The sequence below is a fragment of the Panthera onca genome, chromosome E2 (genome assembly GCF_046562875.1).
Source record: "Panthera onca isolate mPanOnc1 chromosome E2, mPanOnc1 haplotype 2, whole genome shotgun sequence".
Taxonomy (NCBI): Eukaryota; Metazoa; Chordata; class Mammalia; order Carnivora; family Felidae; genus Panthera; species Panthera onca.
The window spans coordinates 51,661,608-51,687,905 of NC_138353.1; the positions used below are offsets into that span (position 1 = coordinate 51,661,608).

General features: G+C 43.7%; 1 protein-coding gene across 1 annotated transcript; it reads left to right on the forward strand.

Annotated features, from left to right (window-relative positions):
- The first annotated feature begins 16,790 nt into the window (after positions 1-16,790).
- Positions 16,791-25,197, forward strand: CLEC3A (C-type lectin domain family 3 member A). Its single transcript, XM_078438432.2, has 3 exons — positions 16,791-17,023; positions 21,292-21,375; positions 23,580-25,197. Exons 1-3 carry the CDS (start codon positions 16,909-16,911, stop codon positions 23,969-23,971), a joined length of 591 nt encoding a protein of 196 aa, XP_078294558.2. The 5' UTR covers positions 16,791-16,908; the 3' UTR covers positions 23,972-25,197.
- The last annotated feature ends 1,101 nt before the right edge of the window (positions 25,198-26,298 follow it).

Genomic DNA, 26,298 nt, shown 5'->3' on the forward strand with positions numbered 1-26,298 from the left:
ATACATCTCGCTCCACTTAGACCAGGTCCCCCCACACTCCCCATCACACACAGAAACCTGCCCGCAGTGGTATGCTGGCAAATCAGCTCTCCAGAACTTTTTTTAAGCTATAACTTACAGCTGCTGACTTCTGTAAATAATTCCAACACGGTCGACTCCATGCTATCGAGAGTGTGACAGTGACCTTGAAAAATTCTCAGGTACTTACAGATTGGTTCTGCTGTGCTGATAGCAGCTGATTCCTGCCCACACTCTGCAGCCACACATGTCAAATAATACTGTCATCAGACTAGCCCTGTATTAATTTCCAATTACTGCTATAAAAAACGACCACAAATTTAGCAGCTTAAAACAACACAAATCTATTATTGTATAGTTCTGGAGGTCAGAAGTTCGTAAAAGAGCGTTACCGGCCAAAATCAAGGTGTCAGCAGGGCTGCGTTCCTTCTGGAAGCTCTAGAGAAGAATCTGTTCCTTGTCTTTCTCAGCTTCTAGAGGCTGCCCACATTCCATGGCCTCCTGGCCATAGCATCACTGAGGCCCCTGCGTCTATTATCACATCATCTTCCCTCCACCTCTGATCCTTCTGCCTCTCTCTTTATAATGACCCTGTGATTACACTGGCCTCCCAGATAACCCAAGACAATCTCCCCATCTCAAGACCCTTAACACATTTGGAAAGGCCTTTCTACCATGTAACTTCATATATTCCCAGGTTCCAGGGATCAGGGCATCTTTGGGAGGCTATTATTCTGTCTCCCGTGAATGCTTTGATGAAAGAACACACAAGATCCGGGGAAGATGAACCAGCATTCCCTTAGCAAGTTGTGTGTGTGTCAAGAGCCAGAGAAGAAAAGATGCTCAGAAAAGTCAGAGTGCTTCCTCTCAGGACGGTTCCTTTGGGAAGGTCCAGGTAAGCCGCCAACTGGTACAGAAACATTCCCCAGTGGTGTGATCTCGATGCTGGTCTCCAAGTACATCAGCAATATTTACCTAGGCCTGCAGCTATTCTCAGAACATTGTCCCATCTGAACCATCCAAGATAGGCCTATAATGCACAGCTACTATGTTCATTTCGGAGATCAGAAAACTGGGGCTCAAAAAGGTCAAGTGTCTGAGGTCAGACGGTTTGTAAACAGTGGAGCCAAACCAGTGTCAACCCCCACACTTCACCCCAAAGTCCTACCCCATTCCATGACTCGGGGCCCCGAGAAAGATCCCCAGGACAGGATCCTACCACCTGCAGATTCGTCCCATCTACAAAATGGAGTTGTGTCGGCTAGGATTCTTTCTGCTGCCGAAACCTCAAACTAGCTTAAGGGGAAAAACAAAGCAAACTGGGGAAGAGGCAGCATTTCATTGGCTTATATAATTTACAAACTCCGAATTTATAAGAAAGCAAGCTCCAAGCAGGAAGGAGCCGTATCTCTTTTGCACTCCGGTATGCCCTGGTGTGGTGCCCAGCGCCTGCTACGTAAGATAGTACTGCGGCAGATGTACTCATTGGTGACCCCCAATGAATCACGCCTTTGTGTAATTCCATCCCCTTGAGCGGGGGCAGAACTTGTGACTTGTTTCTAACCTATGGGATATGGCAAACATGATGACGTCGTTCCCTACGTCAGGTTACATTGTATGAGACTCCATCTTAGCAAACTGGAGCAAAACAGTCTCCTTTGCTGGCTTTGAGGAAGTAATGACCATGGCGTGAGGGTGCCTGTGAGGGGCCACAGAGCTAAGAGCTGGGGGTGGCCTTGAGGAGCCAAAAGCGGCCCCTGGCCAACAGCACTGAAATGGGACCTCAGTCACACAGCTCCAAGGAAGCAAATTCTGCCAACAACCTGAGATGCTTCCCCAAGCAAGCTTCCAGATGAGAATATAACCCAGCTGATGCCTTGATAGAGTCCCCTGAGCAGAGGACCAGCTGAGTCCTGACTCCCGACCCATGAAGACTGAGAGAATAAGCTTAGGTTTGTAATAAACAAGGCTCTTAAGAATGTGGTAATATGTTACATAGAATTTAGACAATTCTATGCAATAAGAAATTAGACAGTATTCAATAAATATTTGCTGAAAATCAGAGAGTGAAGAGAGGGAAAGGGAGGAAAATGGGAGAGATAAACAGTAAAGAGCAGGTCAGTTCTGAAAGCCACTTGACTTTAGCACAAATAACAGAACCTCATAAGATGTCGATAGACTGGTTCTCTCTCTCTCTCTCTCTCTCTCTCTCTCTCTCTCTCTCTCTCTCTCCCTCTCTCGTGTGTGTGTGTGTGTGTGTGTGTGTGTGTGTGTGTGTGTTAGGTGTCTGTGTGGATGCGTAGATGGCATGTGAATATTTTTCAGCCAGTGACTATCTCTTTAGCAATCTCAACAGGGGGAAATCAAGTCTCGCTGATAGCTCCGGTGATTAAGCCCTAGAGAGAACTCTGGCCTGGAGATAAGATGTTCTGGTTGGTCATATCTGGTTTACTGGTCCACCTCCGGAACACTGAAATGGGAGCTGTTCATCTCCATCCAAAGCACAATTCGTTTCTTTTTTTTTTTTTAATTTTTTTAACATTTATTTATTTTTGAGACAGAGAGAGACAGAGCATGAATGGGGGAGGGTCAGAGAGAGAGGGAGACACAGAATCCGAAACAGGCTCCAGGCTCTGAGCTGTCCGCACAGAGCCCGACGCGGGGCTCGAACTCACGGACCGTGAGATCATGACCTGAGCCGAAGTCGGACACGTGACCGACCGAGCCACCCAGGCGCCCCACAATTCGTTTCTTACAGCTGAGATTTTATAACTAGGAGGAGAAAAACACGGAGGCAGAGGGGGAAAAAATCAGTTTGTGTCCATCATGGAAGATAATAAATTATATCTCACAGGTAGTTGTGAGCATTAATTGAGAATACATGTAATGGTTCTCAAAAGTGTAGGTCAGAAAACATTAGAATTTAAGCTCTACGCAGGCAGAGATTTTGTCTGTGTGGTTTACTGTTATATCTTTGCACCTAGAACACTTCCTGGTATATAGCAGGACCTGACCGATATTCATAAATGGACAAATCTGAAAGAGAGATGTAGACAGGGACAATACTCCTGTCAAACTAAGCAGTGGCCTCCATCCAGTCCAGCAAACCAGGTCTGACACATGTCCCCTTCTCTATCTATTCTCTTTGACTTGATGAGCCTTGGAGAAATGACACTATTATTCCAGAGGAAGCAGTTAAGGAGTGTGACTCCTAAGTTATGAACATGAGCCACAATTATATCACTAAACTCAGGCCCTGTTTCTAGGAGAGTCCAATTAATATTTAATCAAGGCTTGTCAGTTATATAAAGTAAAGGAGAAATCCAATTTCCCTGTTATGGGGCTTCTCATTAACAGTGGAATATTCCATTTGCTATACACCCAGCATCTTGCTTTATTAAATAGTTATGCCCAACAAGTCAACTGAACATTCCTGGGACAGATTTACAAATAAAATTCAGTGGGAAACTGAAAAGTTTACTTCTCACAATGATTCCTATTGATCAGAAATAGGGGGAAAGGGGGTGGCTCAGTCAGTTAAGTGTCTGGCTCTTGATTTTGGCTCAGGTTATAACCTCACAGTTCCTGAGTTTGAGCTCCACATTGGGCTCTGTGCTGACAGCGCAGAGCCTGCTTGGGATTCTCTCTATCTCTCTCTCCTCCCTCTCTTTCTGCCCATCCCAGCTCTCTCTCTCTCAAAAGAAAGAAAGAAAGAAAGAAAGAAAGAAAGAAAAGAAAGAAAGAAAGAAAGAAAGAAAGAAAGAAAGAAAGAAAGAGAAAAAGAAAAATAAAGAAAAAGAAATAGGGGGACAGAACAAGCAAGGCAGAGCAGGGCAGGAGAATGAATTTCCGAGAGTCCCCTGTGCATCCTTAGGCCTGAATCATGAGATGTGTGGTCTAGCAAGAGATACAGGCATTGATAAATAACAAACTACCCAAATTACAGTGATTGGTGTTCCAAAGAGATAGAACCCAACCTTGTACACTGCCAGGAGTTTAAATAAAAGCTAAGACACAGCCATAGAAGTCCTTTGGCGATTGAGGGGGAAGGTCTGGAAGTCAGATTTTGTCATGGAGTTTGTGCTGGTTGTCTACCCAAGAGCCATCTTTCCAAACTTTTCTTTGCTGACAGACCCAGTTTTGGTCAAGAATCTGGTGGTGTGCCCTTCATGTCAGAGAAAGTGGGTCGGCCATTCTAAGGATAACCTTATGGCCCAATTCAGGCCAATGAAACATTAAGGGGGAATCTTCTAGGGGACACCTGAGAGTGAGTTTCCTTGTGTGATAAAAGGAAGGCATGTGAGGGCTATCTTTCCACAAAGCCCCCATCTCTGTTTTCAAAGTGTGCTGGGAAGATGTGATGCTTGCAGTGACTCTAGCCAACTTATAACTGAGGAGGCCGAGGGAATTGCAAAGACGCTGGACCCATACCTAATGGTGAGCCACTGAGCCCATCCTGGAACCATCTACCTCTCGATTTCTTATTATGTGAGAAAAAATATAGCCCAATTTGTTCCCAGTGCTGCTACATACAGCAGAATACCCCCTAACTGATTCAGATGTATAGCATGACTGTCAGGATTTTAGAAAGGTTTTTTACATCTGTTGTGGGTAACCACCCCAAATCTTAGGGGCCTTAAATAAACCTATTGCACCTCCTCAGAATTCTGTGGGTATAATGCTCTGTAACTAATTACCCCAAAATTTAGCAACTCAAAATGACAACATTTATTATCTCCTATAGTTTCTGTGGGTCAGGAATCTGGGAGTGGGTTAGCTGACTGGGTCGGCTCAGGGTGGACCTCTTTGTAGGACTGATAGAATGTCTTCACGACATGGCGGCTGGCTTCTTCCAAAGCAAGAAAGCAGACAGAGAAGTAGAAGTAGAAGCTGTGATATGTTTTATGACCTAATCTTGGAAGTCCATTTCCAGAACATCTTGTTAGTGACCCCAGTCAGTCCTGCTCATTATAAGAGGGGAATACACAGGATGTGAACACCAACAAGTGAGGACCATCCGCTGAGAGCCATCTTGAAGACGGGCCACCATCCACCCTCTAATTCTGTCATCAGACAGGGTTCAACCAGAGGAGCAAAGCCATTATAAGATATACACATGTGCAGACACATACACGTATTAAAAGGGTTACTGCAGGGATCTGACCTCAATCAATGGTGAAAACTAGTTGAGCAGTCTCTGTAAGGCTGTGGTCTTCAGGCCTGAGGTCCTTGGGTCGGCCATGGGGAAGAGAAGACGGAAATGAAGTGAAAGAGGAGGAAAATAAGCTAGAACCCATGAGCACACACCAGAACCCTGATCAATATCTCACGGCCTCCTGCTTTGATGCTGTGGGTATTTTTCAGGGGAATCTGGTGCCTCACCATAAGCCAAAGAATACAGGGAAGGGAATTCTGGGAAACGGTTGAGCCGGGCTGAGTCGACATCTTGCAAAGCTACAGTGGTGGTTTTCTTTTTAAGGAATAGTGATGAGGACAGGGCTCAAGAGGCTTCTGGGGCACTGGGGACTTTCTGCTTGCTTTATCTAGGTATTAGTAGCATGGCCAGATTTAAATTTTATGAAGAATCAGAGAGCGGTCTACTTGCAGTTTGGGCACATTTCTGTGCATGTTATCCTTCAATAAAATGTTTACCTTTAAATACGATGTATATTTTATGGAGAAGGCCTAGAAAACCAAAGAGGAAAAAAACCACCATAATCTCAGCACCCAAAGTAACTATTGTTAGTATTTTGACTTATCCCTAGTCTATACAGACCCCCACATTCACGCATACCCATATACCTGTTACTTCCTGCCCCGTAAGTTCTGGTTTATAACTGCTTTTTTCCCCCCTTTAGAAATATACTATGGGCATTTTCCATGTCGCTCAGTACCCTTTTACAGCAGAATTTTAATGATGGCTTAGAAGTCCGATAGATTAATCCCCTTTGAGTAATCCTTTTTCAATTTTTGGTCAGAGAAATAATTCTTTTACTTACTCCTAAACTGTCAAGAGACCCAAGCCAGGACTGTTTGTTCCTTTATTTCCAACAAGGCCTACTCAAGGCAAGTAGTGGGTTTTTCAACTGCAATCCCAGATATCTGGTATATATTTTGGAGGGTGACCTAGACTCCTTGGGCAGAAATAAATTATAGAAGGAAGCAGGCGTGGTGAATGTGGGTCTTTCAGAGACATCAGCCTGTCTCCTGGACTTGCTGTCTCCACACCCAAATAAACAGGCTCTGGGAATATTTCCTGTCTGGTTTCTACTGGAAGGAACTCTTCAGCAAAAACCAGCATCCAATGCAAATTGGATGGCCCCTCTCTGCTCATCGGGGGGAAAGCAAGAAGCTGAAAAAGTCTCCTGAGATGAAAAGCAGACACTCATAAAACACTGACTCCCTCCCTGTTTACCAGACATTCAAAATGGATGTGCTAGTGGTTTCCTGAAAGCAAAAAAAAGCTGGTTCATATTCTAAAGCCTTAAAGGCCTTTGTCTTTGAGAAAAAGAGCAGTGTTTTCTAGAAACCAACACAGCACTCCAGTAAGCCGCCATCTTGCTTCCTAACCTGAGGGACCTCTCCACATCTCTAAGAAAAGATATAATATTGAAATCTGTTTCTTACATACTTTTTTTCCTGGTGGGAAAATGGGTGCATCTGTTTGAAATAGAGTTATGTATGATGGTGGCTTTCATTTGAGGCCTTATTAAATGATATTATGGTCAGTAAAGTACAGAAATATCTTAATCCTGCCCTGGTCCACCGAAACCTCCTCCTTCATGAAGGACAATGGCCAGTGGACGTGAGGACTGACATGGCCAGTACAGAGCTTGTCCCAGACTCCACTAGAGAGCACCCCACAGTGTACTGGGCTAGAACACAGAAACTTGCCCCAAATTTAGGAGCTTGTGTATCTGTCTTAGCCCAGACCCACCACCTTACCACCATCCATGAGTTGTATATAATACACAGAAGTAAAGAGATAAAAAGAAATGCTCATGGGAAGAAGCAAAGAGAAAGACACAGACGTTCCCATGTGGAAACCTTTTAAGAATTAGTGACTCTGCCTGTTAGGCCACGTGGTCCACACTGCGTCCCGAAACTGACCCTTCTCTTATCCCCCCCACCCCCATCACTGTTCCCTCCCTCTGGGAAGGAGACAAGCTAAGGTCTCCACTTTTCCCATTGAATATAATTAGCAAGATGTATCCAGAATCTTAAAATATCCATCCCCTTTTGGCTCAGTAATATCAAATATCACTAATGCTTTTTATAGGCTAAATGTTGTTCTAAGAAAGCACTTTGTAAGTATTAATCTAAGCCCCACAGCAAGCTTCTATTTTAAATACTACTATTTCCCCCTAGTTTATTGATGGGGAAACCAAAGTATGGGGGAGTTGAGAATACTGCCCAAGATCCAAGAGCTGGTGGCAGGGCCTATATTTGCTACCAAGCAACCTAGATTCCATTCTATGTTGTTAAGCATTAGAATATGCTGCCTGTCGGCAAATCCGTTTATAGAACAGGGGGTCCCAAAAAAATAATCTAGAGTACAGAAAAAAAAACTGATACACAAAGATGTAGATCTCAACATTGTGTATAATAAAGGAAAAATTGGAAATTAGTTAAACAACTGGAGCCAGTTTGGTAAAGGAAGGTACATGAAATATTATTAATCCATTGAAACAATGTGTGATAACTTATTGGCCAAGTAACAGGTGCAAACCTGTGACTATTGCAGACCCACCCAAATCTTCTACAGAATACAGACAGCAGGTTCCTCCAAGTCGTCAGCCTGCCTCCCACCACCCATGGTATTAAGGAGGAGTCAGGAGGCCAGGTTCCCAGCACAGGTTCTTGGACAGCTCACCAAATGGACACCCAACCCCCTGCCCCCCGCCAGATGAAAACTTCAACCCAGGGCTCGAACCACTCACCATTCCCATCTATTTAATGAGCGCCGCTAGCATTTGCCGTTGGATAGGCATTGCTGTCAGCATCTCCCATGTATTCACTAACTCGGCCTCTACCTAGGAATTGGGTACTGCTGTTACATTTTCTCTTCCTCGGACGTGGGAGACACCGTAGCTGGGGCACACAGCTGAGAGGTCGTAAAGCCAGGACTCAAACCAAGGTGGTCTCTTAACCAAGCCTTCTGCCTTAACCACCACCCCACACCCCAGCCATTTCCACACAGAGCCTGCGGTGGGAACATCTTCTGTCCACCAGCCCATGGGCAGGGATGTGTGTGGCCCCGTGGCCAGCACATTCCTGCATTGAAAGTGAGGCATATGCAAAACTGTGGGTCTGCAAAGACGATGGGGTAGAAGCAGAACCTGGGGCAGGAGACTGTGGAGGGGCAAGATGTGCCCCTGCTTTGCACACACACCCCCTCTACTCTCCTGCCCCTCAAATGCAAGCAGAGACATATATGTAGGGGCAGGGAGTATATGGGAAATCTCCGCGCCTTCCCGTGAATTTTGCTGTGAACCTAAAAAAAAAGCCTACTGAAAAATTAACTTTTCAATCTCTACTTATTATTTTACTCACTGCAATCTGGTTTCCATGTCTTATGCATTGCAGAAATTGCCTGCAGTCATTTTTCTAACTCCCAAGACCAGTGTTTATTTCAGGCTTTTTCCTGTTTTACTTCTTTGGTGTATCTGCCACTTCTGTCTCCTCCCTCCTCTCCAAGAACCTTCAAAATATGTGAAAAATCAATGAAGGGAAATACACTTTTTCTCTAGCTTTCCCAACCCCTGAGTCCCTTTCCTGTCTCTCCCCACCCATTAAGTATCTGAGACCCCATGGATTTGTCTCTGATGCTCTTTTCCCCGTATGAGTATCCTGGCTTCAGACCCATCATTAGGTTCCCACTGTTGATGTATCATTGATTCCCTATGAATAAATTATTGATTCTCTCAAACAACTCTTTTTTTTAACCTCATTCAAGTGTCCAATGACTATTTCCTATCATCAGCTAGATAAACACAGCTGAGTGTCCCATGAAAACCTTAAGACCATGTTGTCCAATACCAAACTTGTTTTGATCCCTCCACCCTCCACGTCTTCTATGTCTCTTCATTCATCTCAGATCCAAAGGAAATATAAGCAATGCCTTATCCATACAATTCATCTATTTGATTGCTATTCCTATTCTTTATGAGGAACAGATTTCCTTGGTCTGCGGACCAATTTTCTTGGCCTACCCATCAGGTTGTAGCAGCGCAGGGTCTCAGCCTTGGGAAGCACTTTCTGGAGAGATGACCAAAAGGCAATCCCCTTTTATGCTATCTAAAGCAGATGGCATAACTTGACTGTTTACTTGAGACAGCTCAAGAGGGAACACAAGATGGCGTTAGTTCTATCACTAAATTTCCACCAGGAAAACGGTCATGGACTTAAAAGTTGGAAAAGTAGTTAATCCCCAGAAAGGCAGATTTTCCCAATGGGTCACTCTGAAACCTGCAGTCATCTTGCTCCAAGAACACACAGAGTCTGTAAGCCTCTGAATTCTGATGCAGAACAAAGACCTCACTGTTGTTACCTGAAGGCTGAAAACCATTTCCACTGTGTCCAACGTCGGGAGGCCTACAGAGAGGAATTATGAAGGTTTTCCACCAAGGGCTGCCGTTGCTCTCGGTGGAAGGGAGGCGAATACTGACTTATTTATATTTTTGGACCACATTGGCAGCAGGGCCAGGCAAAACTCACAACAAATTTGAAACGTTGGTACACGTAGGAAAAAGAGACCAATGGAATATTTGCTTCCCTAAGAAAATGCACTGTTCACTACACTCAGTGCTTGGAAGGTGGGCCAGGGGGGGATAGGCAGCTGGGTGGCTGCAGAGGGATGACTTCAGAGCAAAGTCAGGAAGGGCTAGGATGTTATTGTAATGATGACGGTGATAACGATAATTAACTTACCAATACAAAGTGCACATATGAAATATCCCTTCTGTATCAGCCACTGTATTGATTGTTTCCAGGGAGCCTTTTTTATCTTCCCAATAATGGTGGCAGATGGTCATTATGACCCCCAATTGATAGGAATGGGGCGCTCAGAGAGACGAATGAGCTCGCCCCCATCACATAGCCGGTAAACGAGCGAGCCCCGATTCAATCCCAGACCCACATGATGTCATTTGTACACTTGGCGGTACCGTGGGCTGCTGTGGGAAGCGAGGACTTCGGTGAGGTATCAGCCCGTTCAAGGCCAAGGATGCGGTAGCTTCAGCCACTGAGAGGCCCCACAAGAAGGCAGAGTGGAATGGGGCCAGAAGAACACTTGGTCTGAAAGAGGGGATGGAGCTAGTTCAAGATGAGATCACACACTAGAAACCAGCTCAGAGAAGTAGCTGCCACAGGCCTGGAGCGGAACACAAGAAACTCAGGCAGGGGTTGTTGTAACTAAGTTTGGAAGAACCCAAAGAAATCAGAGCAAAGGTAGAAATAGTCTAAACGGAGCTGATAGGGCACAGCAATGTCAGGGCACCTTCATGGACTAAACTGGGGGCTGTGATCTCTTCTTGCTGGTCACGAGAGAGCTAGGGGTAGGGTCTTCTGGGTAAAGCAAAACTTTCTAGCAGCAGAACTGGCTGCCTTCGTGGGGAGTGAATTCTCCATCATGAGAAGCGGTCAAAGCAGAGATGTGTCTCTCCCAAACTTGGGATGCCATTGTTCTAAGCCCACCACCCTGACTTTACCAGAAAATGTCACACTGACCTGTAGGTAAGCCCACAGAGCCCCAAATCCCTTCACCACTGGGCAGGGTGGGCCCACCCCTCAGCTGAGGAGACCAGCTGTTGAAGATTCCAAGAAAAGCCACTTAACTCCCTAAGGCTAGGTCCACCTTCTATAAAAGAGGGATAACAATGCCTTCCTTATAGGCTTTATATGAAAAATCCTAGCACAGTAGTTGGGATGAGATTAATTGAATCTAAATCACCACTCTCCTTACTCTAAATCCTTTTGGCTGAACCACTTCATGGAATAGACGTTTATTAAATGTCTACTACACATTATTCATTGCATTAGACACTAAAATTATGCCATCTGATATGGGAGTGGTTAGCCGCATATGGCTATTGAGTGGTTCTATTGGACAGTGGGTCCAACTGTTGGTCTAGAAAATCAGGAGAGAATAAGGCAAGATCTGTGTCCCAGGTAAAAAATGTGAGGGAGACTAAACAGTGTAAGATGTTTAGAAGTTCTATGATAAAGTATGATCAGTGTGGGTGCAAAGAGGACCAAACCTGTAAGGTTGAGGTCAGGGCCAGGGTGAGTCTGAGGACCTTATAGAGATATGATGCCTCATGCATCTATATCACGGTCATTAGGGAAGCCTAAGTTCCCTTGATTGATGACGTATTATGACAAGATGTGGCTTGCATGTTTTATACACATGTTCTAATTTTCTCAACATTCTGTTAAGACAGATGAGGAAGCTACAGTTAGGAGAAATGACAAAGTCTGACCATTGTCACACAACTAAAAAGTAACAGATCTAAAATCTTAACCCCAGACTCTCGGAGTCCTTGCTCCTTACCTATATCCAATGCTATCCCATCTTAGCAAGGTCTTTGAACTCTCTCCCTAACCCCCATCCACCGCCTTCTCTTCAAATTCCCTGACACTTTTGCCAGTCACAGCTGCAAGTAATAGGCCTAAATATAAATGACACAATTTGTACACAATCCATAACCAATCTTTCCTTCAAGCATTTCAACCTCCACCCTGCTGTAATGAGTTCTGCCCTATCACTCCCCCTAAATTCTGCCCTTGACCCCCTGAACACAGCCTTCAAAGATTTCAGCCGTGAGTATTAACGGACAAACAACGATGAGGACAGATAAACTTGTTTGTTAGACACTCTGGAAAACAGCGGCTTAGCGCAACTTTAAAATAGCAGCCGGTGGAATAAACACATCAGTTACACAGGGTGGTCAGGAGACATGTTGTAAACAGCAATTTATTAAGGAAATTTAAACTCTGGTGACAGTTTTTAAATCCTCACCAAAACACTTTCTGACTAAAGACAATATTTTTATAGTTCCTATTCCCTGGCTATAAATGTGCACTTCTTCTTAAATAGCCCTTTCAGAAGGCCTGGTCCAGCCCAGGGGACGAGCTGATGACATCATCATGCCCCACAAAAAAGGGATTGTTCAGCCTCCAAGAACACTGAGCGAGGAGGTCTGGCCTCCCCAAGAACAAGGTGGGGACAAGGCCACCTGCCCCCAATACCCTTGATGTGTGTGTGTAGTCCGTGATGTGATTTTCTCCCAGATCATTGCCATCTTCTCCCCTGTTATTCCTGTTGAGGTTTTGGGGGGTGGAGGCTCACCCAAAGGGGAAGGCCATGTCTGATGTCAATCAGCATTTGGGATAAGGACAAAAACCCCTACATTAAGAGTATTCTCAGATCCAACCCCCATCTTCTCCCAGCCAAACCTGCAGCCATTTAGTTTCCAATGGTTTTTCCCTAAAGGAGGATGAAGTGGATTTAGAATCTCAGTGGGAGGAAGAAAAGTTAAAAGGAAGCTCCCATCCCTGTCTGGCCTCAGTGCCAGGCACCTGAAAGCCAATCCGAGCTTCCCCAGTGCTGAGCGGGCTGATTTCCTAGCATGACTCCAAATGTTCTTATGCCAAATGAGTCTGTCCCTTCACTCTTCCAAGACTTGAGTTGCTGTTTCCTTGGTCAAGTGCCTGGTTGCTGGAGCCTCAGAGCAGAGGTGGCAAGGGAGGGAAGCAGAAGCAAAACCATCCCGCCACACATTAGTAAATAGTTATTGAGCAAACACAGTGTGCAAAGTAGTGTGCTGCATGTGGAGTTGAGCTAATCCAGCAGAGCTCCTGCCCTCTGGGAGCTTACAGCCTAGTCAGAGAGACAGACATCCAACCCGGCAGTCAATTAAGTAAATACATTTTTAAATGAGTACCAAAGTATGAGAAGGGCTGTAAAGGAAGAAGGGTACCTTCATGGAGAAAACAGAGTAGGACTCCCTAGACTATGCAGAGAGGATAGAGAAGATATGTCTGAGAAGGTGATCTTCAAGTTCAGATCTGGAGGACAAGAAGGCGCCAGTCAGACTCACTTGGACTCACACCAACAGTTCAAGGTTGGGAAGGGACTGGGTACAGTGACAGAGAAAAAGCACGTGGAAAAGCAGAGTGGGGATGGAAAGAGAGAACGGGATATGGCTCAAAGTTGGCAAAAGACCTCCACAAATGGACAGTCACGAGGACAAACCAGGTGGGTCCCACCAGGCAGGAGGTCTTCAGAAACCAAGGTAAGAAGCCTGGGTTTCATCATAAGGACAATGGTAAGATTTGGAGGGCTTTAGGTCGGAGAGTGACAATCCCTTTGGTGATATGTGGAGCGTTCGCTTGAGTTGGGAGGGAACAGGGTGGCTGAGCTGCATTCAGGACAAGAGGTCTTGGTGACTTCCGATGGGATGAAGGTAAGAAAGAGGAAGCATGCACGTGCGGGCAGAGACCACAGCACTTGCTGTTGACAAGGTCATGAGGAAGGGCATTGCAGGCAAAGGAGGGGTGGGGTGGGGGCAAAAAGACGCCTAGAGTTTCAGAAGTGGCCCCCTGAATGGGCTGGAGACATTAACTGTACCAGGGAGCCTCGGGAGGAATGAGACTTTTTTTAAATTCATGGGAGGTTAATGGGGGAAGAATCTAGAATTTCATTTAAAAATTTGTTTTAACATTTATTTATTTTTGAGAGACAGAGATAGAGCACGAGCAGGGGAGGGGCAGAGAGAGAGGGAGACACAGAATCCGAAGCAGGCTCCAGGCTCTGAGCTGTCAGCACAGAGCCCGACGTGAGGCTCGAACCCACGAACCGTGAGATCAGGACCTGAGCTGAAGTCGGACACTCAACCGACTGAGTCACCCAAGTGCCCCCAGAATTTCATTTTAGCCATCACGAATTTGAAATGTCTCCGAGACATCGTCATGTGGGCAATTGCAACAGTGAATCTGAAGGAGGAGACCCAAATTGAGAGGTAAATGTGGGAGAATCCCAGACAGAGAATTTAAAGCCACAAGAAGGATTAAGATCATTTAAGGGAGAGAGTAGAGGAAGTTAGAGCGGCCAAGGGAGAGTCCTGAGGAGTACTAGGCAGTGTAGGCAGGGAAGAAGTCAATCCTCAAACATTTTTAAAATTTTATTTATTTATTTATTTATTTATTTATTTATTTATTGAGAGAGAGAGAGAGAGAGAGCAGGGAAGAGGCAGAGAGAGTGAGAGAGAGAATTCCAAGCAGGCTCTGTGCTGTCAGCGTGGAGCCCAATACAGGGCTCGAACCCACAAACCATGAGATCATGACCTGAGCCAAAATCAAGAGGCAGACGCTTCACCGACTGAGCCACCCAGGCGCCCCTGAAATATTTCATTACAACAAAAAGCTTGGACTTCGGCGAAACTCTTCTCTGTGCTACTGTAATGGTGGATACGTGACATTACATGTTTATTTACCAAGATCCAAGGAGCCGCACAACACGGACTGAACCCTAATGTAAACTGTAGGCTTGAGCTGACAGCAATAGATCAATATTCATTCATCAATTACAACAAATACACCACACAAGCACAGGACTTTTTTTTGGTTTGTTTTTTGTTTTGTTTTTTGCAAGATGTTAATAATAGGAGAAACTGGGGAGGGGGGCAGGGCAAAAGCTCTCTATACTTTCTGTCCCACTGTTCTCTAACTGCTTTAAAAAATAAAGTGTATTAATTTAAATTTAATTAATTTCTCTAACTTCTCTAAACTGCTCTAAAAAATAAAGTGTATTAATTTAAAAGGACAAAAGCATAGGCTTTAGAGTCTGGCTCCAAGAAAACAAATTCAAAAAAATGCCAGAGGTTTTCCTGGAAAAGAAGAGCCCAAAACAATACAGATTCATTTTGAAGGAAAAAGATAGCCTTTTGTTACAAGTCTAGTTCGAACACAGTACAGATCAAAGATCCAAGAGAAATCGTTAGCTTTCCCCCACCATTCTGTAGCTTGAAATCTCTTCTCAGAGTAAAGGATTTGAGAAGCTGGCCAGAAGTATTTTCGATCAATCATAAGATCAGTTATAAGACATTGATCCTTTTCCCTATTCAAATCAAAGCATCTTTTTTCTCAGGCCAGGTCAGAGGAGAGACCTCCCAGGGTCAATCAAAATGAGATTTTATTTACTTTTTTTATTTGTACCCCCAAACTAGATTTTAAATTCTACTCTGACTCCACTGGCATCTGAGTGATGAAGAAATCCACTTAACTGTCCTGAGGCTCAGCTTCGATGATCTATAAATAGAATACTTATCCCATAGTCTTGCTCTGAAGACAAAAGAGATCTGGTATTCCATAAATTGTACGTACTGTTATAATTAATGGTAAGGATATTACAGATATTATTACTGTTATTATCATTAAGCACTGGGCACTGTGCTAAGTGTTTATAGCCGCTATTCACTTAATCTTTCCAATAGCCCTGTAAAGTAGGCATTCCTAAGTGTGAGAACGGGCCCAGGCAGGTTCAGTGAGTTGCCAGAGGTCACACAGCTGATAAAGAGGTGAAATGAGAATGGGAAATTTGCTCAGCTTCTTTCCACAATGCCCTCAAATGTCTACCCACCCGTAGACTGCCCAAATCAGTATGAGGAGCCTGCATTATAAGTAAAACCTTCATTCTTTATTTCACACTTACCAAATTATGTCAGACTTTTCTCTATCAAGCAATTTTACTTTGGTGTCAATACGTGGGAAGGGTACAAACAGGCTGTGACAGGAAGGCAATGAAGACAGATTAGACTGGTTTTCCCAAGATCCAGAAGGAATCAATCACCCCTTGATTTTTCCTGTATTGTCTGAAAAAAGAGAGCGAGCAAGACAGGAAGGAAGGAAGAAAGAAAATAAATAAATAATGGAAGTCTGGAAGTCCCTTGCTTTTCATACAAAAGCCTATCTGGTCCCGGGTACTTGTCCTAAAAAGCCCATTGTTAAGGTAAGAATAATCATACCGAGTGTTCCAGTTTATTCTTCTGTTAATTTCTATCTTCCCTTCGAAAGTATTTTTTAAGCATTTGGGGTAATTTCAAGGAAAAAAGTGTTGGCCGATGGGGGTCTGCAAAATAGCTGTAATTGGATATTCTACATTAATTCTTACGGAAATAAGTCACTGTCTTAATTTTCTTTTCATTCTGAGGTGTGTTTCCCCCAAATACAATTCTTGGTTAATCCACAAAATCCTAATAGAAAGCCTTCTCCTTTATCACGGACTCTCCACTCTAGCCATCGCTGTGAGTGAGTCATTCCCAAGTCCTACTTGGAGCTGTATAGACACTTGAGCATGTGTAGACTCTGATGTCGCGCGTGCACACACACACACACACACACACACACACACACGCAGTAGCTTTCCTAGTTTTTTGTGCGTGCCTTTTTTTTTGCCCTGAAAACCGAAGTGAGTTTCCTAGAACATTAAGTGAACTTCGGAGGTCCAAAGCAAGGGCTTAAAAACTGAGGTCCTCACAGAGAGACTCCAAACTTCCTGGACTTTAAAAAAAGAAAAGAAGAAAGCAGGTAAAACCCTTAAGCTCTTAGTTAACTCTCATACACTCTGAAAAGGCAAGTCAAGTAGAAAATGTAACCGGAATATTAAAAAAAAAAAAAGTCTAACCCGAGACGCAAGAACAAGGGGCCACCTTATGCTGTGGCCAGCCGAGGAATTGAAACATTTCGTCAGCAGGACGCCAGCCAACCTTCACACGCACTTTTATAAAGCTGGCCCACGCCCTCCAGAGCAAGATGAGGCTGCCCAGTCCACTCGCCTCTTAGCTACTCCAGAGGAACTGGCAGAGTGGTCATCAGACTTACCCAAGAGCCATGGCAAAGAACGGGCTTGTAATTTACATCCTGGTTATCACCTTACTCCTGGACCAGACCACCAGCCACACATCCAAATTCAAAGCCAGGAAGCACAGCAAACGCCGAGTGAAAGGTAATGGGGCTTTTCACTCCAGCAAAATTCTAGGATTGCTCAGTGTGGGGAGGGACTGGGCAGTGTTCATTTCCCAGCTCTGCCGGGAAAACTGTCTCCGGTGATCGTGCCATGCCATCATGTGGATATGGCATTTCAGAAAACAGAGTGACCTTTTAATTCTCTGGGACAGTTTGATACTTCAAGGAATCAGCAGTAGGCCTTTTGTTTTTAACAGAAAAAGTTTCTGTATTGTACATCCTTTGTCAAGTGAGCTCAGCCACACAGAATGTTCTTTAGAGAGAGTCAACACAGATACGTGGATATCTGGTATTATGAATGAGGGATCGAGTAGAATGACTGATTAATAGAGTATACTGTCTCATTCTTAGATATTGTATAACTGTTCAAATGTATTTGTAAGAGAGCTATATACTCTTATTAAATGTGTAGGTAAGGACACAGTTATTGTGATATGGCTTCTGTTTCGTCATTGGTTATCACGTACGTATGTCTCCGTACCCCTGACAACATAAGGACAGTCTATGCTACACATTTAAGCTTTTTCACATCAGAGAGAAATTGAACCTCTTTTTAAATTTAAAAATATTTCTTCATGTGAAGTCATATCATGTTTGAAAACACTGTAATGCAAAACTGAATCTCCTAGCAATCCCCAAATCTGGGTGGCTCGAATTGAGTGAAGAGGTAAGAAAGAAAAAAACAGGGGCACCTGGGTGGCTCAGTTGGTAAAGCGTCCAACTTTGGTTCAGGTCACGATCTCACAGTTTGTGAGTTCGAACCCTGCATCGGGCTGTCTGCCGTCAGCAAAGAGCCCATTTTGGATCCTCTGTACCCTTCTCTCTCTGCCCCACCCTTGCTCTCTCTCTCTTTCTCTCAAAATTAAAAAAAAAAAAAATCCTGCAAAGAACAAAGGCAACAGTAATTTATTTGCAATATGCTGAACCATAGCAAGAGGAAAAAAGTATCAAGAGAGAAGCAGAGTGATGTTTTAGCTCATTCCCTGAGTTATTTTCATTTTCCTCTCAGGATATTTCAGGGTGAATATAATGACACTATTTCCTTCTCAAGTTCACTGCCTTAGTAACAAAACATACCAAGGGTACCCATGGAGTTCAAGCCTGGATTTGGCACACAGCATGGCCAGTGGGTTGGGTAAAAAGGAGGCTTGTCTTGTGTCCTGCTCTGAATATATTACAAAGTGCCCTTTTCAGGGGGCATTTATTTCTAAGATTTAGATCTGATGCAAGGTTTCTTCAGGGGGAATCTCTTTTCCTTATAAAATACTCAAGTTTCCTGTTCCCTCTATTGGATGGAAGGTTAAAATACTTCTCACGAATGATAAAGCATTTGGTGAAGATGAGAACAGGGAGAGCAAAGACACTGTGTGATGGGGCACTTTCATTGCTAGAGTCTCTTCACCGCTGGGAGGCAATGGCAAAGGAGTGACCATGGGGGGAGGGGTGGGGGATGGGGCGTGAACACGCGTGTGTGTGTGTGTGTGTGTGTGTGTGTGTGTGTGTGTGCGCGCGCGCTGTAGGGGGCGTTTCTGAAGCCATTCAGCTCAGGTGGCGCCGAGGTCCCCCAACCCACCCCCACCCACTCGCAAGAGCTCACTCATGCTTCTTTCTGTGTGCCTTTTAACTGACTGGGGACACCTCGTAAACATCAGCCTCCCCAAGGAATTTTTGCTGTTAGGTCAGAAAGCAGATTCTAAACCAGTAAGTGAAGCAATAAGCGTGAACTTACCGAACACTTCTCTTTCCACTAACACGTACAATTTTAAAATATTTTAAGTACCTGGGAATGATACCAAACTTTAGAAATGCAAAAGGGAAAGCCATTTGTTTCTCTCCCAACCCTCTCCACAGAATTACCCACTGTTACCTGTCGGGAAATAATATTACCAGAGTTTTTCTAATGCACAATGAAAACTTGATATTTTTAAACAAATAAGCATTGGGTATTAATTTCTTTCATCTATTGGATCCTGGCTATCCACATAAGGCATACGTCCATCCCTTTTACAGCCGCATAATCTTCCATTGCAAGGCTGGATCGTGATTCATGTACTCTGTTCTCTCTTGGTGAACTTCTGTCTGGTTTCCAATCCATCTTTTTTGATCCAATGCCTCAGTGAATGGCTTTGAACACATATGTGGACCCCATGCTAAGGTAGGACGTTAGGAATTCACCTCTAGCAAACGCAGGTTTAGCACACTTTCCAATCGTCTCCCAAAATAATGGCATCAACCCAGGCCGCCTCGGTCTTCAGAGTATGAGAGTGACCACCCCACACACCTGGACAGCTTAACATCGCATCATCGGCTGAAGCTTTGCTAACCTAACCCCAAAACAGAACTCGTCTCTTAATTTGCATTTCTTTGATGGTTAGTAAGGTTGACAAATATTCCTTTTCTGGTTGTTAATGAGATTGAGGTAGAACTCCTATGTTTGTTTCCTGGTTGCTTCCCAGGAATTATTTTTGCATTTCTGTACTGAAACTACTTTTGGAGAAGAACATCAAGAAAATGAAAGGAAGCTTTTTTCTTTTTTTTCTTTTTTAACTCAAAAGGGTTATTGAGTGATTTAACTCCAAAAACAAAATTTCCGTGGTATTTAAGTCATAGATCTTAATAAATTATGTGTCATAGAAATGAATAAAATATATTTTTTTCAGTGAAATAACTGTTCCCTGCATTCAGTGTATACAAAACACATCCACGTTTGTCACAAAGGATAGAAAGCAAAGCCAAGCGACCTGGATAATGATTGCCATAATGGACTCTCAGGAGCATAATATTATTCATGTGTCTTCATGTTAATTACAGTTTACAGCTTCCCTGTGGAGGGCACTTAGTTATACAGAATGGAGCAGGAAGCTGAGAGGGAAGGGCTGTGACATTTGTATGGTTGACAACTTCAAACTTGGAAGCAAGTCTCCCGCGCTCTTTGCAAACCTGGCCTCCAACAAACAGTCGATGGGCTTGCATTCTGAATGCACCCTTATATTTACTCTGGATTGAATGGCCTCCTTGAGCAAATTCAGGGGTTACTGTATTTCTGAGCTGAGCTACTGGATGCTTTGAGGACTGATGTGCACTATCAAGTGAAAAGGAGGTGGGGTCCACTCCCGGGTACCCCAGAAAGCATTTTCCTAACCCAAATGTGGGACCACCTGCCTGGCAGATTGCAAGTTTAAGAGGAGGATGAATCAGCGTGCGTAGATTTGGGACCATCCTGAAAAATCCAGGACAGAACACAGATTCCCCATATGGCATCTACATAAGGAGGCAGCTGGGGACAGTTCATACCAAGCTTCAAGCGTCTCCTCTAAGGCCATGAGCCAGGGCCCAGGAATTACTGTGCAAGAGCAGATCAGAGTGATGTGAAGAGAACATACTTGGAGGGAGAGAGATTCCAATCCCAGCTGCACCGTAGTGGCTGGCTGACGTATGGCAGATTAATTCGGCTTTCTGTGCCTCTATTTCTTCTGTGAGCGGAGGATAGTGATAGTGTCTGTTTCATGGGAATATTGAAAGAATTAAGCTCCTGGTGCACAGTATATGCTGGCTCTCAATATTGGTTTTTTTTTATTATTTCTTACAACTTATTATAATTCCTGCCTTTGAAGAGCTCAAACTGTCAATATCTAAGGCAGTCCCTATCAGTCCTAGGATCTTGTTTATTCATTCTATTAAGCATCAGGAGCACCATGGACAGGAAGACGTATGAAAGTGCAAGTAAAAAATAATTATGGATTTAAGTGCTCTCAAGAAGAGTAAAAGGTTCAAAGAAAGAGATTAGCCTGATAGATGCTAATACAGAGAAAATAACGAGAAGAGGCGTCTAGATATTTCAGCTCAATAAGGAAATGGACAAGAGTTGGGGCAACTGTGTTCCAGGTGGGAGGAACCCAAAGGAAAGCGTCCGGAGATGACATACGTTGCTCTAAGATGCTCTGAAAGTCAACAGGTTGGATGCCTGATGGAGGGTAAGTCCCACAGGATGGGGCTGGCGAGGCATAGCAGCCCTGTCTCACAGAAGGACCTTCTGGTTTTATTAGCACAACCAAGCTCTATGCGTCTTCCTGGCCGACTTCCTTTCATGTGTTAATTTTCATGTACACTGGGGTCAGTTTCATCAAGACCACCCCCACCTTACATTCTGGATCCCAAAGTTTTATTTTGTTTTACTTTTATCTTACTCTAATCACATACTTTTCATTCCTCCTACCCCACCCCCACCCCCTCGAAAATATCCCCCAGAAAAGGATGGAGACCTGAAGACTCAAGTTGAAAAGCTCTGGAGAGAAGTCAATGCCCTGAAGGAAATGCAAGCCTTACAGACAGGTAAGACCCGACCCATCCCCATCGATGCTTTGTCTCAAAAGAGACAGGAAAAGAAATTGTGATTTGCCAGCAATTCAAGCCATACCTAGAGTACACGTCAAGTCCTAGGTGACACCTTTTTATTTTTATTTAATGTTTACTTATTTTGAGAGAGAGAGAGAGAGAGAGAGAGAGAGAGAGAGAGAGGAGGAGAGAGAGAGAGAAAGAGAGAGAGAGAGAATATGAGCAGGGGAGGGGCAGAAGGAGAGAGAGAGAATCCCAAGCAGGTTCAGTGCTGTCAGTGCAGAGCCCGACATTGGGCTGGATCTCACAAACTGTGAGCTGAAATCAAGAGTCAGACGCTTCACCTACTGAGCCACCCAGGCACCCCTAGGTGACATCGTTTTGAAAGAGACATTGACAAGCCAGAGGTGTGTCCAGGAGAGAGGATTCAAAAGCAGGGGAGACAACTGTTTTTGGGAAATCAGCTTGGTTTTCCACTCCCTTCTCCTATATATGGCTGGTATAGAAATAAAAACAGGCGTGTCAATAATGCATTTTAAAAGTGTGTTCATAATTCTTCTCTGATAGGCAATGAAACAGAATTGAAGCAAGTATTAATGGGCGAAAATAATTAGCATTCATCAGATGTTTATTACGTGCCCATTGGGAGATCTGCTGAGGTTCAACTAAATAGAGGATCACAGGACTCACTTGGGCCACACTGCATCAGATGCAAATGGAAGGACATTGGTTAGAACCACAGCTTTGCCAAAAGAGGGCAGCATTCGACACTCCTCTTTGCAAGGGGCTAGGGCTCCCAAGCAGTGGATGCAGCTGTACAAGCTGTTGTCCCAGAGCTACCCTTCTTGGCTCCCAGGCATAAGGAAAAGGGAGCCACACTGGGTGGGTTCAAGAACAGCCCTTGCTCACAAGACTCATACCCCCAGGATCCAATACCTCACATAACAACTCCAGAAGCACAATTTCAAGGGTTCTTCAAGAGACCTGTCCGGTTACAAGAGTTAGCACTTTCAGGGAAAACTAAAGTTATGGCTTCCTATCATGAATGTTACCAGTTCAAGGTTATTTTCACCATAAGCAATGTTACTTGATACTACTACTGACATATTCCCTTTATCAGGCTTCCAGGAACAGAATTCAAAAGTTAAAGGAACGTCAAATGCCCATGCAGGAAGCAAAAGGGTTTTATTAATGCTTTACCCACAATTGGGCACTGTAAATACTTCATAAACATTAACACATTAATCCTCCAACAATTTATGAGATAGGTGCCGTTATGATTATCGTCATTTTATACAGGAGGAAACTGAGGCACAGATAAATTATTTTCTCCAACAGTTACACACCTAGTAACTGTCAGAGCGAGGTTCTCCAATGCTTTTTTTTAATGTTGTTTTTTACATTTACTGACTTTTGAGAGACAGAGTGTGGGCAGGGGAGGGGCAGAGAGAGAGGGAGACACAGAATCAGAAGCAGGCTCCAGGCTCCGAGCTGTCAGCACAGAGCACAAGGCGGGGTTCAAACCCACGAACTGTGGGATCATGATCTGAGCCGAAGTCGGATGCTTCACCGACTGAGCCACCCAGGCACCCCTCTAATGCTTTTCCCTAAAGCTATCTTTATGTTTGGTTTATCCTGGATAACCTAAACAATATTACCAGGGCTGAGTTATCTACGTAACAAAACTACTGTCTCTCCATATGTCAGCTCAGACTTTTGTCTGTTTTGTTTTTTAAATCATTATGAAATACCAGTCCCAAAAGTTCCAAGGAAATTCAGCACACAATGGAGCTATACAAACTAGCAAGTAGGTATATATCAAAGCAGCATGAGACTAAAAACCATGTTTTGAGGGTGGGGTGGGACAGAGGTGGGTTTATGTAATTGTGATCATCTATACTACATAAGTTACATTTTTACATACTAAGTTGTTACAATAACAACTTCTATAAGCCTCAATATGTAAAGACAAGAGCAATACAATCTCATTTCATGGGACTGCTGTGATTATGACACAAGTTCATTATTATAAAGTGCTTGGCATAGGGTCTGACACATACAAAATCTCCAATAAATGTTAACTCAGCATTATCATCACATATCATTCATTCCACAGATATTAATGGCCGTTTTCCAGGTCCAGCCCTAGATGTCTAACATTCAAAAAGCCTCTTAATATATCCAATTTCACATCTTTACAGTCTGTCTCCGAGGCACAAAGTTTCACAAGAAATGCTACCTTGCTTCGGAAGGCCTGAAGCACTTCCATGAAGCTAACGAAGACTGTATCTCCAAGGGAGGAACCCTGGTGATCCCCAGAAACTCTGACGAGATCAACGCCCTCCGAGACTATGGTAAAAGAAGCCTGCCAGGTGTCAATGACTTTTGGCTGGGCATCAATGACATGGTCACCGAGGGCAAGTTTGTTGATGTCAACGGAGTCACCATCTCCTTCCTCAACTGGGACCGTGCACAGCCTAATGGCGGTAAGCGCGAAAACTGTGCTCTGTTCTCCCAGTCAGCTGAGGGCAAATGGAGTGACGAGGTCTGTCGTAGCACCAAGAGGTACATATGCGAGTTTATCATCCCTTAATACACCCTTTGCAAGCTCGGTCACGATTTATAGGCTGATGGTTCACAAGAGGAAGTCAGAATTGTCACATGGGCATCTGTGCCCGTAGGAATACAAGAGATATCCAATTTTGCTATCACGTTTCATTGTGATGTTGCCCTCTGTGGGCTACAGATCAGAAAATAATGATCCACCTACGTGCACACTGTTAATGTGGCTTCCGCAAAATGGGCTCTCAAATCCTCCCCAATTTCCTAGGCCCTCTCCCTTATCCAGAAACCAGGTCTGTGTTAAAAATACAATATCCAGAAAAACGAGCTTAGGCTAGAAGATTTTCTCTTGGAAGTTTAGCAGACATTTTATTGATGAGAACTCTCTAAATCAGAGATTCAGGGTGCGGAATAATCTAGAAACCTCTCCGCCTGATGCCCCATCTGTTCCATCCCAGTCACAGCCCCTTGCTGGCCCGTTAACCTTTCTGAGTGGCTGCATCCCCTGGTGGGACTTGTACTGTGTCTGCCACTTCAGAATACAGATTTCTCAGAAGTGTTCTGAGTTAACTTTCTTTTCTTCAAGACCCTCTTCCTCCACCATATATACACGCTGACTCTGAAAATGCTCAGTCATGATCTGAAAAGGAGCATATTTGGTCAACTTCTAGCCCCAGCATTACGTTACGATTTCTGACTTGAATGAGTAACCCAAAGGCAGACTGTATGGGGAAATAAAATAGGAAAAAGAAAATATGTCTACTTTTCCCTTGCTTTCGTAGCGTTATCCTCCTGGATGAAATGGAGAGCTGATATTAAATATGTCAGCTTCCTTTTTTTATATACTTTATATACTTACATATATTTCAACAAGCATATATTTAAGTTTATTAGGGGCAATCTATCTTTGGAGGTTGAACATTGGATTTCAATAGTACTATTTTGGAGTGATATATCTATGCAATATTTTATTCTGTCAAACGCTATTTCCATTAACTAGTTTAACCAGATTGTGTAAAATAACCTCATTGCCTAATAAGAAATTACAAAGCTTAGGCTTCTGGGAAATGGGCTTCTTAGAATCCAACAATTCTAAGTATATTATGTTCTTCAAGTAAGTGTCATTTTTTCCCTTAAAATATTTTTCCCTTAAAATATTCCCTTAAATATGTCTTATGAGCAATATCCTTCTCTGCAAACATCAATTACATGTGCTTGGAATTAAGTTTTAGTTTCTTTTACTGCATAATAATAAAGCCTGAGTTCTGATCGATGTGAATGTATTTGGATGTTGATTATAGTTATTCAAACTATGTTGGTTTATATCAAACTTGGCACAATTTGGGGAGAGGAAATACCTCGCATCTGATTGAACTGGTGATTTAGATGTCTTAGGAGAATAACTTTATATGACAATAAAGACTTAAAGTCTGGAGGGAGAAGGGGAATATTAAAGGGAAAGTTGTACCTACAACTGGTTTTGGTTGACCCTGACCAACTCTTTCCAACACAACCAGAATCTCCTTAAAGATTATGACAATAATGAAATTAGTAGACATTAATGGTATTCCATTCTCATCATATCCCAGGTACTGTGCCAAAGTTTACATGATTCTCATTAACCTCCAGAACAACCCTGGGAGTTAGGCTCCAGAATTGTTTCATTCCGTAGAAGAACAAAGTGAAAAAAGAGAGATGTGGTGACATGCCCCACATCACATGCAGTTATGAGCAGAATCTAAAACGTTGACTCAGATCCTACATCCTTGGCAATGATGGGGGAACTGAGATAATGTCAAGCCTGTTCAAGTGGGCAAGGAAGTGGACTCTAATTGATTTCTTTTTTGGGCTAATGTTTTAGTCAAACAGATGACCTTTTTTTTAAAAATTTTTTTTTATATGTATTTATTTTTGAGAGACAGAGTGAGACAAAGTGACACTGGGGGAGGGGCAGAGAGAGAGGGAGACACAGGATTGGAAGCAGGCTCCAGGCTCTGAGTTGTCAGCACAGAACCCGACGCGGGGCTCGAACCCACAGACTGTGAGATCATGACCTGAGCTGAAGTTGGACGCTCAACCGACTGAGCCACCCAGGCGCCCTGAAACAGATGACCTTGGTAAGTCTGAGATTGTTTCAAAAGGGTGAATAAAGACAACCAGCGATCATATAAATCAGTGTCAGAGTTTGGGTTCCCAGGAGAAGAGACTTATAGATACTAAGATGATCCTTCTCCCAAGTACCCCAACCAGAAAGAGCGAGAGAAGACATTTAATTCAAAAGAATAGATGAAGGTTAGTGATGGGAAATCAAAATGAGTTCAGCATGAGGAAGAGCAAGCAGATGGACAGGAGACAGAG